This window comes from Pocillopora verrucosa, chromosome 5 (assembly GCF_036669915.1).
Source record: "Pocillopora verrucosa isolate sample1 chromosome 5, ASM3666991v2, whole genome shotgun sequence".
Classification (NCBI taxonomy): domain Eukaryota; kingdom Metazoa; phylum Cnidaria; class Anthozoa; order Scleractinia; family Pocilloporidae; genus Pocillopora; species Pocillopora verrucosa.
In genome coordinates, this window is record NC_089316.1 from 15,522,606 (window position 1) to 15,542,701 (window position 20,096).

Sequence of the window (20,096 nt, forward strand, 5' to 3'; positions counted from 1 at the left end):
GGGGGATTCTACGGTTCGTATCAGGTGGTTTATGAGCCGTTTGCCAAGGTAAGCAAGAGAAGATGTAAACTCCATCTTGCGACAGAAATCTTTGGGAAATTGAATCAGATTTGACTAGCACCACTTATGGTTTACTTCTAGACAGGTAAAGAACCAGGTGCGTTTTTGAGGGACGAAGCAAAGCTAATGGAGTGATGAAACTTACGAGTTATTTAAGTAACAAAACACAACATTATCGCATCTCTCTCCTCCACGACCAGTCATAACCATTACAATGTCCTCAAATGTTTATATACTTTAGCTGCTTTATTTTAGCACTAGTTAATCTGTAGAGTTGTAATCGGACAGTGCAATCGGACATTCAACTGTAATTGGACACCTGTACTCGGACAGTTGAAGCAGCTAATCACCTTAAGTCCACTCCTCCAAATCCCCCAAACACATAGTTGATTATAATAACCGTAGCAACTACCATTTACTCTACTAAACAGTGTCTCTAACAAAGATATTTTCTCAACTAAATGTACATGTATTTGTGATTTTGCTAATTCTGTGGGATTTCTTGAAAAGATCAGTTTCCCATCAAATAATTGACTTAAGGGAAAATTGACCAACGAACCTGTTTCTGTCAGAAATTTGTCTTGATAAACTCAAGAGGAGAGCTCATTTAAAAAAATTGAGATTATTGCCCAATTAAACCTAGATAATAATGATACATTTAAAATGTGTCGGAAGGCCGTTGATGTCTCACTAAAGGAGAGAGATATCTCAACAAATCAACCTCTCACTTCCTAAAGTTCGGAAACCCCTCCGGAGGTTATTGATTATTCACCCGATGGAATGATGAACTTTGCGCTTCAACAACACTAGCGAAAGTAGCTTTAACAACACTAAAAAAATACAGTGCAATCTGTTTTGTTTACTGACATCTGGTAAGTGATAATTCATTGTTTCATGTAACCTCACACTGATTACATGTAGATGATTTGAATAGCAGGCGATAAGAGGATTTGGCCCTTGGGAAAGTCAATGCAGATTTTCTAAAGTGCAACAAAGACACGTAAACCTCGGAGTACTTAGACGTGCGTCTAAGGCTCACTGTCAGTGTTAAATAAGGCAACCAGAGTAACAGATCACACCATCTCTGTTACCGGTCACTTACACACAAATAACCTGAAAAGGTTATTAAATTAGGTTTTGACTGGTCTTCATTTCGGAGCTCTTTTTGTTGGAATGGCTTTGAAAGAACTACTAGCGTAGACATCATTCAGATTTTACCCATTTCACTCAACACGCTTTCCTATAAGATTCACCTGCTAAGGTATGATTAAATCAAAATAAGGAATACCAAACTCCTAAAACTTAAACTACTTTATTAAACAACGTATAATGATTCTTTCTCAGGAGCTACTCGTATAGGCAATACAATAATTGTCCTTTATAAACTTACTTAAGCCCACTACAGACTAAAACTTCGCTCTCTACTGAGAGAGAATCTCCACAAAATACACAACCTTTTAAGTATATCACAGTACTGAGTACTGAGCTATCTTTTGTAGAGCTTCCTAGATATTCGGTCTTTTCGGACTAAAGAAATTAGTACTCCTAACTGACCGAGTCCTTATATACCGTCATAACGTACTTCAAAACATTCCAGAATTCGAAGCTTACAACACAACTGTTGTGGTAGAAATAGATCGTAACCACATAACCCATTAGAATGTTCTAGTTTTCCGTGATATGTCACCAGAAAGTTTGAGTATCGATGTCATAGTGACTAAAAATTGTAGAAATTATTTATTTCTCTATTCACAACACACCGAACACGATTTAAAAATCCTTGTAAATCATGATGCTAATGAAAGCACGACTGAACATGGTAAATAACTTGCTTATAATCACGGACCGCCGTGACCCACCGTGGAAGGCTTTCAGACATAATAACAACTTCATGTACAGAAGGCGTGGGTATCAAAAGCTGCTTTAGTTTCTAACGACCTGAGTAAACATCAAGAGTTGAAAACGTTTAGTAAGAAGCAAAATACAATGCTCAAAGTTTTGCTTAAAACTTACTGAAGATGTTTGATTGGAATAGATATAGAGATGATGATAAGATTATTTGGAAGCTCATTAATGCCCATAGTTGTTGACACTAGCTGAGGGTGGGGGGAGTCTCTTCTAATGCTCGGATAAACAAGAATTGTTCAGTCGACTCTGATGATGATTTCCGCCGAGATTATAGAAACGTAAATCAGTAACACTGACAACCTTCAGTCACAACTTCTCAGGAGTACTCTTACTTGGAAGATCAAACTACGCGGCCCAAAGGTACTCTTCTGTTCAAACTATTCAATCTTTAACACTAATCATAAAAAGTGGATCATGTGCAATTCTTAAAGTCCCTGTTATACATTAATGTGCATGTGCCAATAATTAAATCGATTTGTGAATCATTTCGTTGAGCAGAATGACTCGCTTATAGCATTCAGTCTGTGCCACAGTAGCGCAAATCACAAGAAGGGACCTTTAGTAGTTTGTAAATAAAGTAGGATCCGCAGTCTTTCACTTTAATATTTATTGATTTCGCGCAACATTTCCTTCTTGTGCTGGTAAAGCAGACCTGGGTGGAAACCTCGCCATCTGCCAATGTGGGGTGACCACCTTTTAGCCAGCCTGAGAAGACCGTACCACATCTGGAACGCGGTACGAACTGTGTTGGCATTTTTGTTCCTGCATCTCCCGCGAAACGATACCATTTCCCGAATATTATGGATGAGGAATCGTCGTCACATTTTTCTCTACCGGGGGGTGTGATGTAAGTGCTCTTTCTGTCAGCATCGCTCAGGTTTCTGTAATTATAGCACGAATCGGCTAAAAAGTTGAATTTTGGTTAATGCGATGTTTTATATATTTCGTTATAAGAAAGCTTAAGGAGAAAAGCTATTATATAAACTGCGGTGGTTTAAAACGATTTCCTGCCCTGAGAAGAGCCGGGAAATCCTTGTTAAACACGCGTATAATATTACGATAATTTTTTACATGTGTTTGATATCACCAATCAGCTGTGTCAGGTTAATAAATGAATGGCAAAGCGTTGACTGTTCTCAATCCAGGGTCGCTTATCGAGATTTTCTCGAATTATGGCTGCTAAAAATAAAGAGAAAAATTCGTATTTCTAACCGACGATGTCACTCAAAATTTCCTAGAAAGGGGAAGTAAAACAAAATACGAAAAGAAATACCGAAAGTTCGGTATTTGACTTGGGTAATGGTATTTCTCGTGGCTGAGAACGAAAATCGAGAACTGGAAGATTTGCCACAGGCCGATTTCGGCCGTGTACATGAAAATATTTCTTATCGGTAAGGAAAAAGTCAATAACTGAGAATTTTGTGAAAAGAAAGCTACACCCATCGTCTGTTTCTGTAATGGTTCAACGCATTTATTCATCTCGAGCCTTATCGCCGATGCGCTTTACGAATTTTCTTTTCGCAGATTGTGAAACCTATAATTTCATTTTTTTAAAAGTCGACTTTTCTTCCCAGTAAAGGCCTATTGTGTTTACAAAAAGAAGAAGACATAGCTAAAGACGTGCACAAAGCCTGTTACTTGATGATGAAAATCATTACTTTGAAAACAACGACGTGAGGAACGTTTTGAGTGATAATAATTACTAATATATATAAATAATTTCCACAAATTACATATCAAGTTTGTCGCACGCTCGAGACTTTGTACCTTTTAAGTTTTTTCTTTTAATTTTTACTTCGAAATCCCTTGATTCCAGCTACCGAAAAATGTACCTTGAAATGACGCGCAGGAAAAATTGCTAGTAGGGGCATAAATGAGGTAAGTGTTGCCTGTCATTTCTCTCAAACAAGCAAGGTGACCTGCCTTTCTTGTTGCATTTTTCGAAACAGCCATTGGTAGGAAACATTTAAAGGCAGACTAAAAAAATTGTTAGATGACTTTTTTTTTTTTTCTGAGGAATTACCTTATTAGGTCAGAGTGAGAAAATCGTAATTGCGGTCAACATCGATTTTAACCAATCAGACTATTCTGTTTAATTGAGACATCATCAATATAATTACATTTGCAGGACAGTTATGCATCATCAAGAATAAATTATTTTCTCTCGTGGTGGACAAAAACAATGCACACCAAGTCCACAAATATGATGTAAAAAATCAAATTTATCTTTCTTTATCCCCAATGTTTTGTCGAAGGACGTTTCCAAGCAAACTAAAGGTACTAAAAACTAACGTGATTTGTTACATGGCCAAACAAGAATAGCCGTTCACTCAACATTATTTACAGCGAGTTCAGCCAGTACAATCTCTAAAAAAATATATAAGGCATGGATTAAAAGAGACTAACCTTTACAAGTCAGACCATCCCCAATGTATTTAGGATTACAGGCGCAACTGTACGAGCCCTGGGTATTACTGCAAGAGGCGTTCTTATCGCAGATGTTCATCTGTGAACACTCGTCAATGTCTGATGGGGGTCAAGTGCATCACGTCACAACCCAGAGTTGGATGTTATGATGAAAAATGTTTTGGTGAATCAAGATATAATGAATAACTATCAAAAATACTGCAAATCTAATCTCAAAGGATGTGGGACAAAACAAAACAATCCACAATTTTTAATGAGGGATGAATTTTAGGATAAATGTTTGACTACTTCCGGCCTTATAATTTAAGCTAAAAAGACGTTTCAGATTACCTCCCGCTTTGAGTAGCTGGGATTGTATGTGTAGAAAGAGCAGGAATGGAGGTTGCCTCTCTTCGGTCATAAAGGACTTTTCTGGACATTGAAGAAAAGTTATCAAAATCACCTGAGCAAGTTTGTCCATCTCCAGTGTATCCAGTGTGGCATGTACATACATGTGATCCAATTGTGTTGGTACAGTTAGCATTCACGTGACAAGAAAGATTTCTTGCACATTCGTCAATATCTGAGAAATGACAGGCTTTCAATCACGATTCTTGGAGTATGATACATTTATAAACCTTCTTATTTTGAGCATTGAGTGCATTTCGTCCTCTTGTTTTCAATTGGGATCATTTTCTTTTTTTGGTCAAAAATATTAAGGCAAGGGTAACTACTTTATCAAAACAAACAAACAAACAAACAGAGAAGGTACGTACAAAATAAACAAACAGTTAAAAATAAAAACACAAGCAAAGAAATAAAGTCATAACGAGACAATTACAATCTAAAGGCCTTTACCTGTGCAGTTCCGTCCATCTCCGTTAAATCCAAATAAACAGGTGCACACAAAGGATCCTTTTGTGTTTTGACAAGTAGCGTTCAGGTGACAATTGTGAGTATTTTTTTGGCATTCATCAATATCTAAAAAAATGGGAAAGAAAAGAAAAATTCTACAACGTTAGTGGTTACACGGGTGAGATATACATTCGTTTTTAACTTTTATGAGGTGAAAGAGCATTAAGTTATTTTATCATTGTGACAAATTAATAATTTATTTAGAGACACCGTTCCAAACTGTAGTCGGATATCAATCGCCAAAGATTAGCCTTTCTAGCCTTCCTTGGTAGACTTTTTTTTCGCGGATTATGAAACTTCTAATTTTATTCTTTAAAAACTTCTATTTTTATCTTAGTAAAGGCCTATTTTTGTCTTTTGCATGAAAAAATTTTTCTTTCGGTAAAGAAAAAGTCAACTGAAAATTTTGTGAAAAGAAAGTTACACCCTTTGTCTGTTTCTGTAATGGTTCAAAGCATTTTTTCACCTTGACCCTTATCGCCGACGCGCTTTACGCCTTTTTTTCGCGGATTGTGAAATCTATCATATCATTCTTTTAAAAAGTCACTTTTCATTCTCAGTAAAGGCCTATTGTGTTTATATGATAATCAAAATAGTACATGGTTGCTTGCAATCATGTAACTTCTCTTCTCTTGTTCAACTCGATACCAAGAGATTATAACAGTTTATACTCTCATAAGATAACGACTTGAACACTCGAGGAGGTGAACACGTGAGGAAAAAATGACCAAGTTTCTTGGTGATAAATCGTCTAATTGTCTTGCAACGCAGCTGAACGGCGCGGCACTGTAGTCGAACGTGTCATGCAGGACTATTCTAAATATTGTAGAGAAGAGATTAAATTTACCTGTGCAGTTTGCTCCGTTTCCAGTATATCCAGCGTGACATTGACATACATGTGATCCAAGGATGTTCATGCATGCAGCATTCACGTGACAAGAGTGATTTCCTTTACACTCGTCAATATCTGTAAAATCATAAACATAAAAAAAAAAATTTTAATTGGAGAAAATTTGCCGAGCATAAGCTGAGAAGCCTTTGTCTTGTGGTTCTAGATGTGAGCACTTCACATTACCACTTACCACATTTTTTCTCAGTTTCCCCAATGTCAAATCCCGTTTTCTGTCCTGTAAGCCTATTCATCAAGTCTCCTTTGCCAGTTGAGATTTTTTACCACTGACTGTTTATTGAATACAATGGTGTCATTATCGCCATTGTCTTCAGGCCTACATTCATCTCTTTTTTATACAAGGTATACTGGTAAAACAAGTCTCGCAAAGATGATAGTGCTTTTCTTCCCAACGGTAATGGTTTCAAAAGAAACGTATCAAGTACCTTTGCAGTCGCCTCCATTTTCAGTATATCCGAGGTGACAAGTACAAGCGTACGATCCTTTGGTGTTCGTGCAGGTAGCATTCACGTGACAAGAGTGATTTCCTTTACACTCGTCAATATCTGAGAAACCATTGATAAATTTTGCTCTTTATGATTTTATGATTCATAGTTATATAATTCCTCTTATCATTGCAAAATATGCAACGAAATATGTAGATCGTGGTAACTCTGTGCATAAACATACATGGATAACGCTGCTTAAAATTATGAAACGATTAACAAAAATTAGTTATATATGGAAATATCAAAACTACCTGAACATGAGCGTCCATCGCCGATGTATCCCACTTTACATGTGCATTTGTAAGAACCATCTGTGTTAGTACAGTTTGCATTCACGTCGCAGTCACTGATGTTAAATTTACATTCATCCATGTCTAAAATGTTGAAAGAGAGGCGGTGACTAAGTTAGAGCAACTTGAGAGAGGCATCCTCACTAGAACTGATGCAAACCAAATATTACGATAATGATATCAATAATAGTATAATTTATAGTACTTTCATGATACTGATAACTCGCCACAAAATAAAATAACTGAAGCAAAGTTATAGGACCTACATTCGTTAACCATATCACAGTAAATCAGTTTTGCTTTTCCTTTCCTAGTTGAATCCAGCCAGTACTTGCCGCTTATGGTATGTTTACCTTCACTCGCCTTTATTTCGTGACAAGACAGCGCCGGTAATTCAGGGATAGAACCTAAGGGAGCTGCAGTAAAGATATGTTTTACATTTACTTCCTATTCTTAGCTCTTCCAGGTGAGAAGGAACCAGGCTGAGGATGGAGAAGATTTAAAGAAATAGAAATCACATAGATAGAGAGACATTTGATTTTTTACCTCTGCCGTTCAATCGCCGGATGTAAAACCAAGCGGGTGCTGAACGGAAATTCTCTGGTCTCGCCTCCTTGGTGCGGTTATTTAGTTCACATATTTGGTATTTTCGATGGTAGTTGTAGCTTTGGCAGGTGATCTCTTGTCCACATTTGACATCGCAAAGGTGAGGAGCCGCCAGTGACCACCTTTTGAAGACATGTTTCTTGAGAGCCATTCCTTGTATGTTTACTTCTGTCCTACATTGATCATTAGCTGTGACAAACTCCATGGTAGAAGCGAAAAGGACGAATCTTAAATGGCCGAACAGCCACCACATACTTCTTTGCTTGAGCTGAATCTGAAAATATTGAGAATAGAATCATAGAAAGAAAAAAGACGAGTTTTCCCTCAACAAAACTTGTTTGTTACTAATGTACGTGTAATACTACACGTACATTAAAACCTTGCCTGTAAATTTGTTCAGGCACTTTCTAGTTCATGATGTGAGTAAACAATTTTGGTAATTTTTTAGATAAACAGAGCAACATATTATTTACCAGAACTTTTGTGGTGCATAGAAGTAATCATGTAAAGGTTCAGTTAGTAAACCTCGAGTATTGATAATCTGCGTTCGTTGAAAAAGACCTCAAGATAATTTTATTTTAAAATCGCACCATACCCTTATTTGGGAGTGAAGCCAACCTTTTTCCTTTGGTATGCAGAATAAAAGGAGCCGCAGCCAAATATCCTTTCCGTAAAGAATATAAATTTTCCAGGAAAGTATTACTCAAATCATCCATCGGTGTTTTCGATATGATCAACTCTTACCTCTCAAGATGCAAAGCTCTTTGGTCCCTCACTGCTTTTGAGGTAAAAGTGCTTTCTTTTGTAACAATATGGTAGCTGTGGTTACCACAGAAACACCTGGTTTCAGGCCAAAACGATGATTAACTTTAGATAAGAACTTCCTTTTTCCTTCAACAATGTCACTGAACCATGACAAAGATCAAATACTTGTTTAGGAAAAACTACGCAAATGTCATCACGATCAATGAGCGTAATTTTCAACAGGTTTCTTTGACAAATTATTATTATGAAACATCAAATTCGGTCTAAAGTAGCTTTTAAACGTTGTTGAAGAAGATTTCCTTCAAGTTCTCAAATAATCCAGTGTGTATCTAAGGAAACTCCACCGTGTGCTAATAAAGGATCGCTAACGAAAAACTAATAAGAGAAGAATGTCTTTGACAAGGAAATATTGCCAGCCTCAAGAAACGTCAAGCCTTCTATTGCGTAATCTATACGTGAAGCTCTAAACATATAACATACACTCTTATGTTTATATCATTCAAAAGTGTCCCACTTACGGTGTATGCAACTTCCTGAAGACAAGTAGGGGCTGAGTAAATTTGTACGGGCAGGGACAACTGAATTTTTTTCCCTTTTTATCTTAAGAACTATTGCACTTGCTCGAAATTTTGAAAGTTAGTTCTTTAATTAAGAAAGGACTTTCATCAACCTGTCGCGTAATTTTAGCTTGAAAACTTGCTCTGGCCTCGAGGAAGTCTTCCAGCAAATACTGACGATTCGTGTCAGAATTTATCTATATAAGTTTATACGGCTCAATTTTGAGCGAAAGCCATAATGAGCATAATTCACAGACGTCAAGCACACGCAATACAAATGAATTGCTCGAACCTCAAAGGCTTCAGAGCTACAATACAAATTCAAGTTGACAGTGAGGACAAACAGATCAAACAAAATGCGGTGTAAATTTGCATTGTTCCGCCAAATACTTAAAATTTATCGCTAAATATCTTTTAGCTAGACAGTTTTTAATGAGTCGTCGCCAATGTAGTTCAAATGAACTATTATCGCTGCAAAAATGTCTATTTTTTTTTTCGTCATACACAGTTTCTTGAATTTTGCCTACGTTTTTTAATATTACTCATAGTTTATTGAATTTTCTTCTGTCTTGTCTCAAGCAACGTTAAATCAACGCGTAATAATGACTCGAAATTATTTCAAAAGTTCCTATTCTTCTAAAATCGTTCGCTCTTCTTCCCACAGCTTCGTCACCACAATTTAGACAAAGAGCACATTTTTTTTCCGTCCGTATGATAAAATCATCCCGACAATTTGTGCACGATGAAACATTTCATGCTGGCTTCACGCACTCTGTAGGAGTTTTAAAACATAGTTTAGGCGCATTTTTACCAGAATAAACAATAAATTTTTCCCCTTTTATCTAATATATTAAATGTTTTGGTCAAGATGACAGACAAAGCACATATCAGATGCTGTTTACGTCTTTCTATGAGACACCAAATGACGTCTTTAATAAATTATCTCTTATCATTCCAGCTTGCCTAATTCTTCGGTAGAAGTTGCTCGAATTTTTAAGGTACACTTAAAAATTGTTTAAGTTCTCAATAGGTATGATATGCCACTGAAAAATAGCTCAATAATTTCGAACTTCAATTTAATTAAAGAAATAAAACGTTGGAAAAACTGTGTGATCCACATTTCTAATCCTCAAGTCGCTATTGTTTAAATTTCAATTGTATTAGTCTCGATGCACGAATGGTTTAATTTCTGAAATTGAAAACTGTCAAACAATCTTTAGAACTTATGAACGGACGACCTTTTTTCAAAATTCGTTGCATTTTTGTTTTGTATCTGAAGCAAAGAACTTTACATGAATTCAAGAAAATGTTCCAGTAAAAAAGTGTGAAATTGTTTCGAAGACAGCTTTCAAGACATGGGGTTTGCCTGAGCTAAGAGGCTTGCATTTTTCAAGGAACTCATTTAGCGTCGCTCTAAAGGCCCTGTTTACTATTCGAGTTGTTATCAGATAGTTGCCTTTTAACTGTCGACTGGCCTCATCGCGTTTTTAATGACATAGAGAATACTTTATTTAGGCAGGCGATAAATTAAATCGTGCTATTTTTGCAATTGTGTATAGACCAAACTGTTCGAATAAAGTTCATGTGGGCTTATTTTCCAACGATTACGATTCATCTCTCGTTAAATGTGTTTCATTGGCGCCTTGAAACAAAGTAAGTACGTGCATATGTAGAATGGAATTTACAATCAAGGAAATGCAAGACTAGAAATACAGAATATTGTGGTGAAACTTTCCTTTGCGAAGCATCGTGTATGTTATAGTCTCTATCCTGAACCTTGCATCTTACACTTATCAAAGGATAAATTACGATTTGCCTGGTTTTTATTCAAGTATTTATGAAATAATCAGTTCGGGAAGTTGGACGCTGACTGCCATAGCAATACTGCTTCCGTTGAAGGAAAACGACTCATTGATAACAACTCAAGGTCACTCGAAAATGGCATTACATTCGTCGTTTTATAATCGATAACAGAATCCTTGTAATCTTTTAACCATCACGGAAACATTACAACATTGAGGTTCTTAAAATCATGTAAGAACATTAAGCAGCAGGTTTGTAGAACATCAAGGCGGCAACACATTCACTAAATTTTATTCGTACCTTGAATTATGCATTGCCTCCATTTCATTTTCTATGCGGTCTTCTTAAGAACAGGAATTTATGAAGAAACGGTTTCTATGGTTTTTCTCCTTATAACTTTACTTTTACTGTGCTGTCTTGTAAACAAATAATAGAAAAAAAAGGAAAAAGAAGAAAAAAGAAAAATTATACGTTCCACGTAACTTAACCAGCCCACTGAGGAGAATACGGGAACATGGAGAAAAATTAATACTACCTTCATTTGCGGATTTTTGCCTATCTGACTCACTCACTCATGCCCATTATGCCGTGTGGCACGTAAGGCGGCTTTGCCTATCTGAGAACATAGGTATTTAGGACAATTTTCCGTGTCTCAATTCCGCGCTCAGAGATTTCCTTATTATTTCAGCTGAGACATCTATTTCGATAAAGAAGGTCAACACATAAAATGCTTAGGGAAAAGACAATTTTAACTAATATTTTTAATTGTTTTGTTTTTTTTCTTTTATGTCGCTGTTACCGCTGTTATATCTTAAAATCCTAATTTTTGGTATAATAAGGCCCTAGATAATTAACTCCAGCCCCGACTCCCTCTCCAAAAACGTAAAAAACAATAATGAGAAGAGAACAAAAATTGGTAGCATCGATGAACACTTGTCTTTTGTGAAGACACAATGTTTCTAGAAAGCATTTTCGTGTGTTTTGTTCTGCTGAACTATATTATTTTAAGGAAGACAGAGCAAAAGCCATTAATAAAAGCTATCCGCAGATTTTTTTTCATGATCGCTAAGTCATGAAAAAAATATTGATTTTCCTCTATAAACCTTTTTTCGCTTTCTTCATTATACAGGTCCTTGAAAATTCAAAGTTTCATATTCGAGTTTACATGATCGTCTTTGGTTATTTAGAACGATGATCATAGAAAGAGGAAATTTATGCTAATTCCATTAAGACAAGCCATGGTTGTCGGTTTTTGACTTAGTCTTTGCTAGTTGCTGTTACCTTAACTCTTTTTGTATCAGCAAGGAGGAGAAATATAAATAAGGTTGCTCTCATCCGTGAATCAAAGGATAAAACTTTCTTCGCCGTTTGCGACTCAACTTTTCTATAATTCAATAATGCATTCTCGGTTACGATCATGAAAAATGAAACAAATTGCGAGCCTGCTTCGAGCTAACGGTTTTCTGTTTTTACCCCGCGCGCTTGGCATAAGTTTAAGTTGATCACTAGCCCGTGTGGAAATCTCCCTCCATTAGATGTTCTTAAACTACTCAAAACTCCCTTTATTCTCTTGGAATCTGACGACCGCCTTTTTGCATATCGTGTCTATAACAGACGTGTCCTCTCTTGGTGTAAACATATCTGAGAGGGCTACGACAACCTGTTTTCCTTGTTCTTCAATATTGTCTGTAATCAAATTTGCGCCTGTGAATAGTGTTCTTTTTGGACTCTTTACCTTCCAATTCTTGAGAGGGATTATGAAATAAAGTGGGGCATTCCTAATCTCAGCCACGTTGCGTTAAAATAATGATAAGCTTAACTTATATCAGAAGAAAATTTCGAGTCATTACTTTCCGATATTATCTATCAATTCAATTATGCACAATGGTCGTGGTGGTGTTCGTTTATCTGAAATAAGTTAAATTCCTTTTCCCCGACAAGTTCAAGCTTGATGATCGATGATTTTGTGAGATTCTCCAAGTTTTCTTTGCTTTGTTTCCTGACCCTGAGTTTAGCTATGAACATATTTACTTTTATATCTAAGTAAGAAAGTGGTTTGAGTTTCATGATCAAGCTTTAGGTAATTTCTTACGTTAGTGATGCTTGATTTATATGTCCTCACATGTTCTCGAGGTTCCAAGGTCTTTAACACACGGTAACACACTGACAGTTAGGCCTTCTTTCGTATATGCATTCTTCTAGTTGCGGATAAGCTTCAAGGTAAATAAGGATGTTTATGGGGATAATGGGGAATTTAATAATTTATTAGGTCTAATTACCACTATTCCTACTCTAACCATTATTGTCTTCCAGATGTACGCTGGCGTTTAATCATAAAACACAATAGATGGGCGCTTTTTATCATCCATCCCAAAAAAGAAAACAAAAAAAAGGAGTTTATCAAGGATTATTTTCTAAATAATTTGCTAAAACTGTTTTTTCATAAGGCCTTTTATGAATAAAAAAACTACTTCGATCACTTCCCTCTGAGTAGCATATACATCTGGATATGTAAATCATTATAACGTCCATTTGAAAATTGCAGGTACTTGACGCTAATGACAAAGGATTCGCGGAAGGAATGTCAATTTTTTTGCAAACAAATGTTAAGGGAAGCAAACTGATCATTAAAGTTCATAGAATGCGAACATTTACAGGACTAATACGACTTTGAGATAACGTACAGTAGAAAATAGGAGTAGAAACTAAATTTCCAACACACCAGGTTCATCCCTAAATGTTTCCTAAACCCGAAAGCTAACTATTGTATGAAAAGTTGTAAGAAATGTGATGGAAAATTGAAACAGATCGAGTTACAAAAATCTACTCACGAACAAAAACTTAAAGCAAGATAAAATAGAAATTGAAAAGAAATGAAAGTAGACCAGCATATGGGCTGGCTTCTTTATTTCATCTCTTTATGATTGTGATGAATAGCATAAAATCGTGAAAGGCATTCTCATGAATTCTCCGGAGCGATATTATTTTAAGGGAGATAGGACAAAATATGTAAAGAGAAGCGATCTGTCAATCTTTTTAAAGTGTCTTATCTAAGTCATAGTGGAGAAGTTATAAAAAAATTGCATTCGCCACACTAAATGTATGGTCCCGAGGGAAACAGTTAGTTTTGTTTTCCCTCGAGTGAAGGTAATTTATGCTAATACGCAATGAGACGTACCATTGTTTCCTGACATCACGCAGCAGATTAAAAATGTTTTTACTGATAAATTCAGTGTAAACGTGATAAATCGACCCTTCCCGGAAGATAAGTAAATTTGAAAGTTGAACATTATATATCTCAGATGGAGAGTAGTCAAGTTATCATTTCTTTTTTAATTGTTTACAGATGCCACCTGTTATGTACACCCAGCCTTTGTGAGTATAAATGAGGTTCTTTCCAGAAATAATACGGCAAAAACTATTTCCTCCTCTGTAAAAAGTTTTGATCTTGGCATTTGAATTCGACGAAAAAGATTAAGAAGGATCTTTCCAAATCAAAGTTATTATTGATAAATGGCAAATGAGCGAACGTTGCAACGCCATAAATTTTCAAACTAGAGAACCTTTACAAGTTGTACGCAACAGTTATGCAAATTTTTCCAATAATCCAACCATACTGGGTGATTAAGTTTTTGGTGAAATTTTTGAAGAGGGTATTTTAAACTAGTCCTTAAAGACTTTTGTGTCAATAGCTTTCTTTAGAACTTATAAAATACTCTTTCATATTCCAGCAATGTTCTAAGGTAAAACGAAATTCTCTGAGATGGTTGAGAGCGGTAAAAATCTACCTCCGTTCGATGAAAAGACATCAAATTCCGTTTGCTAAACTACAATGGAAGTTAATTTAACAGTGTAATTTGTGCATGTTATTGAGAGAAGAGAGTTGGGAAAGTAGGATTTTTTAATTGACTCAACTGGTGGTCGAAGTTGTTTGTGTTTTGCATCTTATATCCAACTTTCTGAGTAGGATGCGCTTAAAAATCTTCGTTAAATACCCTTTCATTTTACAAAAATGAGTTTCAGTCATGGGTGGAGGTTGAACGTGGCTGTCTACCTTACTTAATTTATTTGTAACTTTTATTCGTTCTCCATCAGCAAGAGAATGAAAGTGATATATGAAATAAGATTGCACTCATAAATGAATCAAACGATGGAAAACGATTGGCAGTTTTCAAGTCACCTTTACCGAACGTCAAGCAAGTCAATTCAAGATTACGGTCTTCTATTTCTACCCCGCACGTGTGCTAAAAGTTTTAAGTCGATCACCAGATCCCAGCAGTGGACTAAGCAGCCCAAACCGACCTATTGTTGTGAAGAAAAGCGTATCATGAAAATACATCAAACAAAGCTCTCAGCAGCTGTCAGTTCTATGTGGACATTAGCGCAAATGACGCAAATAGTTGTTTTCCGCTGTGCTCAATAAAAAGGAATAAGGTCTCTTAGGGAATATTATTCCATATTCTTAGGATAACAGAAACTTAAACCTTAAAGTTCTATTGGACTTTTTGATCCAAATACATTCAAAATGTGAAAGATCAAAAAATGCATCCCGCGCAAAAAAAATAAACACATCGCAAGATTTATCGCGTTTGAATGTTCGACGTATAATTATTTTATTACCAACTTTGGTAATAATAAACATGAGATTAATAGAAAAGTCATGATCCTGTTCAATCATTCGGAAATTTGTCAGTTTTTGGAGCTACATTAATAACTGCGATCGACATTTTTCGTGGAAAATGTACTCGAAGCCCTTAAAAAAACATTCAAACCAAAAAAAGGCAGTTTTAAATTTATGGGGCGTTATGATCTATAATATTGTAGACGGGCTATCGAAACTGCTCTGTGATCCGCTACCATATCTGAAAACAAAGAAAAACGATTTGATTACAACATATGCGAAGCGGGGAACGATAACCGTGCACTATCTGAAATTGATATGTGATAGACGTTGTACTACAATGTCATTCGTTTATTTTTTTAAATGTTTAAGGTTATTAATCTGGATAATAAAGGATATTGAATGACGGAGAGTGAATGAAAAATCGTGCACCACCCGACCCATTATTTTCGTTGAGGACAGCGTGGATTCAAGACCTTTCGTCCTTCAGTTCGCGAAAAAGTTTTTGTCGAATTATTACTCTTTAATTTTTAAAGAAAGAAATGTGTTGGTGTTAATTTTGTGTTGCTATTTATATTAGTATTTACCATAATTCAGTCCATCCTCATCGTTGCCAGAGGCCCCCAATGCTGTTTGCTCTTTGCCTTCTTCTCAGCTCTTCCCAGCTTACTTTTCTCTCCCTCATCTCTTTTTTGAGATTAATAGCAGATTTTATTACGACAATGTCCTTTACACACGGCTTTTTTTCTAACTGAACGACCCTGTTTTTCAATTCACGCGTGACAACTTACCTGCGAAAATTTGTCGCGACAATTTACTCGTTACACATGACCCACGAATATTGGCCACTTCTTTTCCTGTAAAACTTGAATTTAAAAATAAAAACAAAAGAAATAATGGGACCATTACTTTCTCTTGATGAAAGCAATTACCCTGTTGTTACGCTATTTGTTGACCTTTGTTACCCTGATAGTAGCAGTATGCAGGACTGGTGTCCGATATATGAACTTTAATATAGTATAGAAGTCTATAGTCATATAGAGTCTCTGTGGCTAAGTAGTAGAGCATCGGAACACGGAATCCGGAGGTCTGAGGTTCGATTTCTCGTGAGGGCTCAGAGTTTTTTTTCGTCCCACGCCCGAGTCAAGATGAAAAAACAGTTTCCTTTATTCCTTTACCGAGCCCAAAATCTTACCATCTTTCTTTTTCTATTAACAAAACATGACGTTAACGACATTGCTGATCCTAGCAGTTTGCAGGACGAGTATCATGCATGAACTTCGGAGTGGGCCTTGCCCACCACAGGCTCTCCGTGGCTCAGTTGTAGAGCATCGGAGCGCGGAGTCCAAAGATTTGAGGTCCGATTCTCATGGGGACATGGAGATGGAAAAAAATTTCTTTCTTTATTTCTTTAGCGGGCTCGAAATCTAACCATCTTTCTTATTCTATTTGTTCCCCTGTGGATATTTTCCAAATAAGTCAAAAGGTTTATGCATAAGGTGTTTTATGGAGAAGAAACCCAACTTACTTTTATTAGAGGGGGACGTTTCTAAAGAAATTTTGGTGCTGCGTGGATTGGAGAGTATCACAGGGTAATTTAGTTTTAGCAACTGAGTTAATAACGTAGATTGGAATCCGTAAAGAGTTTTAAAGCTGACGTTTAGAGCGTTCGCCCTTCGTCAGAGCGAGTAACTACGGGCTAACGCTCGATTCGTTCGCTTTAGCCTCTGTACGGTGGCTAATTTAGGTTATCAACTCAGTTGATAATACTTAATTACCTTGTTGCCTCCGTTACTTTCTGCTGAGCATCATTTGGTTCTGGATATGAAAATCATTATGAAGTCCATGGAAAACCTATGAGTACGACGGGAATGACAAAGTATTCTAGGAAATCAATGTAAGTTTTATTTTCCAACAAGTGTTAAGGGCAGAAAATTAAACTTTATAATTCAAAAAGGGCGAATGCTCGCAGGACTAATACCAGTTTGAGATATCTTACATAAGAAAATAGAAGCAGAATTTGAATTATAACTCGCCAGTTTCATTCTCAAATGTTCCATGAACCCGGAGGCCAACCATTGTGGGAACGGATGCAAAGCGAAAATGAAAATAGACTAGCATATATTAAAGTTTTTTGTTTCATCTCTACAAACTTAGGGTGCATATCTTAAAATCTCACAAGTCATTCTTATGAATTCTCGATTCCAAGCAAGGCCTTTACCAGGGCAAGCATTCTTTTCCTTCGTTCTTGAATAGAAGAGAGGAACCTCACTAAAGTTAGAGTATTTTTAAAAAGATGCGTTTTAAAATATCTTTTAGTCTCGCTTTTGGGGTCGCCAGAAGGTGTTGAAAAGAGGACTGACCATAGTGTCCGTTTAGAGGTGCGATAATTACGTGAGTCACTGATGCAGCAAGGCGCTGCTCCATTAATAGCTTTGTAGACCAATGAAAGAATTTTATAAACTATACAGTGACGGACAGGAAGCCAGTGAAACTTTTTTTTTTAGGATTGGGGTCATACGATCAACATCGTAGTACGTGTAACCATTCGAGCTGCTGTATTTTAAAAGGATTACAATCTCAAAAGAAGATGCTTAGGTAGACCATATAGTAGTGAGCTGTAGTTATCTAATATTGAAGTAATAAAGGCATGAACAACAATTTTGGCACTCTCTTCTTCAATGTACTTCGTAATTTGGGCAACTACTCAAACATACAAACCATCACTGCAGCACACGTTCTCTCGTAGCCATTATCGCCATAACCCCATTTGAACAAGTCCTCGCTGTACCAGATTTGGAATTCTTGGTTCGTTTCCACTGCCAGCGGGGTAGAGAAATTATCAAATAGCAGTTGTGGCGATTCGGTTGTGGCCCAAGGCAGGCTGTAAAACTTGCAGTCCCAATAATCTGATAGGAAATCACTCTTTGGGAGAAGAAGATTACGGTTTTTGTCAGTTATCAAGGTGGCCATTTGGTTGGGAATGAGACGGTTCCAAAGGCATCCCCATTTGGATTGATAGCTTGGGTTCGATGAATGACAGGTCACGTAACCGGATTTGTACGCTAATTTGAATGTAATGATGTTACCCGCCTTGGCAGTTCTAAAGAAACCATACGAATCATCTCGTGCCCCAAAGCAAACTGTAGATGGCGTCATCTGTATCCATCTTACTGTTGGGAAAAGAAACAGCATATCTTTGATGAATTGATTTTGAACAAAAGAATATGAGTTAGGTAAAAAGAATACACGTCTAGACAGCCAGCCGCTTAGTCAGACAGATGGATAGGAAAACAGGAGGGACAAAAGGGGATTCAGACATCTAGAGGAGCAGACGGACGAATGGCTGGCTGAATAAGACTTACAGTTGGATTCATCGAAAGATAACTTAAAGGGTCAGGTAGAGTTTTTCATAAAAGTATTTCATCAAATGAAAAATGCTTTTTACCCACCGTTTCTTTCTTCGCAATTGGTGCCCTTGTATTCAGGTGGACAAAGGCATCTGTAACCTTTGTCTGTAAATCCTGTCTGACATGTGCCATCATGTTGGCATGGAGTCTGTCCACAAGTGTTCTGGTGTGAAAACGAGGTTTAAAAGCAGATATATGCCAACTGAAGTGGTAATTGGTAATGATTCTTTGAAATGAAAATTGATGAGATCAAATCAACCAAACAACCAGCCACGTAACCCGTCAACCATACAAACCAATTACGAAAAAACATTGCGCAACCAACCAAGCAACATACTAGTGAGACAACTTACCGTCGAAACATTCACAAGCTAAACAACCCGAAGTAGAGCTTTATAACTTTGTATACTAATCTACCAATGATAAGTAATTTTATTCGCTTGGCTATGATAGGATACCAATCAATCATCAAAAATCACCAAAGCCAAGGATAAACGAAAAGTACAAAGAGGAAAAGAATGTACTCACCATTGTTGCTTTATATCTGTAGTTTGTCCAAGACTTGAGATCCTGAGGATGTTCATTGTGAATGGAATTATTCAGTTCGCATTTTGTGATTACTGGAGATCCGCTAGCCACTAATTCGTTATAGCTGACGCAGTTGGGTTCCATGTAGCATAGAGCTGAGCAGAAGTCTTGCACAGGAGATTCTACCGTTCGTATCAAGTGGTTTATGAGCCGTTTGCCAGGGAAAGCAAGAGAAGATGTAAATTCCATCTTGCGACAGAAATCTTTGGGAAATTGAATCAGATTTGATTAGCACCATGTATGGTTTAGTCTAGACAGGTAAAGAACCAGTTGCGTTTTTGAGGGACTAAGCAAAGCCAATGGAGTAATGAAACTTACGAGTTGTATAAGTAGCAAAACATAACAGTTTCGCCTCTCTCTCCTCCACGACCAGTGGAGGAGAAATGTCCTCAAATGTTTTCGGTTCTTTATCTTTATTTTAGGACTAATTATTCTTTAGATTTGTAATCGGAAAGTGCAATCGGACAGTCCACTGTAATTCGACATCTGTAATCAGACAGGTAAAGCAGCAAATCACTCCGCCAAATCCCCCAATCACAGAGTTGACTATGGTAAATGTAACAACAACCACTTAGCCTACAAAACAGTGTCTCTACCGAAGATATTTCTCTTTGGTAAATGTAAATGTATATGTGTTGATTATGATCAATTGGTAACGGGACTTCGTGTTCTTAAGTGTATATGTTTTTCCTTTTTTTTTCTTAAATTGTAATAGTTATGGTCAATTGGTAACAGGACTTCGTGTCGTCGAATTCGGTCTTTTATGGTA

The 20,096-nt window shown here is 36.7% G+C and overlaps 1 protein-coding gene and 1 long non-coding RNA gene across 2 annotated transcripts; both read right to left on the reverse strand.

Moving 5' to 3' along the window:
- Window positions 1–1,386: 1,386 nt before the first annotated feature.
- Window positions 1,387–4,959, reverse strand: LOC136280889 (uncharacterized). Its single transcript, XR_010717457.1, has 3 exons — window positions 4,838–4,959; window positions 4,375–4,494; window positions 1,387–2,871 (listed from the first exon to the last, which is right to left on the reverse strand). It is a non-coding gene; the product is annotated as an uncharacterized lncRNA (long non-coding RNA).
- A 259-nt stretch (window positions 4,960–5,218) lies between these two features.
- On the reverse strand, window positions 5,219–13,993 carry LOC136280739 (pro-epidermal growth factor-like). Its single transcript, XM_066166419.1, has 6 exons — window positions 13,887–13,993; window positions 7,524–7,857; window positions 7,244–7,393; window positions 6,939–7,061; window positions 6,137–6,256; window positions 5,219–5,355 (listed from the first exon to the last, which is right to left on the reverse strand). The coding sequence occupies exons 1-6, from the start codon at window positions 13,887–13,889 to the stop codon at window positions 5,219–5,221; spliced, it is 867 nt and encodes a 288-aa protein (XP_066022516.1). The 5' UTR covers window positions 13,890–13,993.
- Window positions 13,994–20,096: the final 6,103 nt, after the last annotated feature.

Coding starts and splice junctions, on each gene's coding strand:
- LOC136280739 (XM_066166419.1), bottom strand. Junction 7,394..7,523: donor CCGGCGATTGAACGGCAGAG/GTAAAAAATCAA, acceptor TCTTTACTGCAG/CTCCCTTAGGTTCTATCCCT. Junction 7,062..7,243: donor CTGTGATATGGTTAACGAAT/GTAGGTCCTATA, acceptor TCAACATTTTAG/ACATGGATGAATGTAAATTT.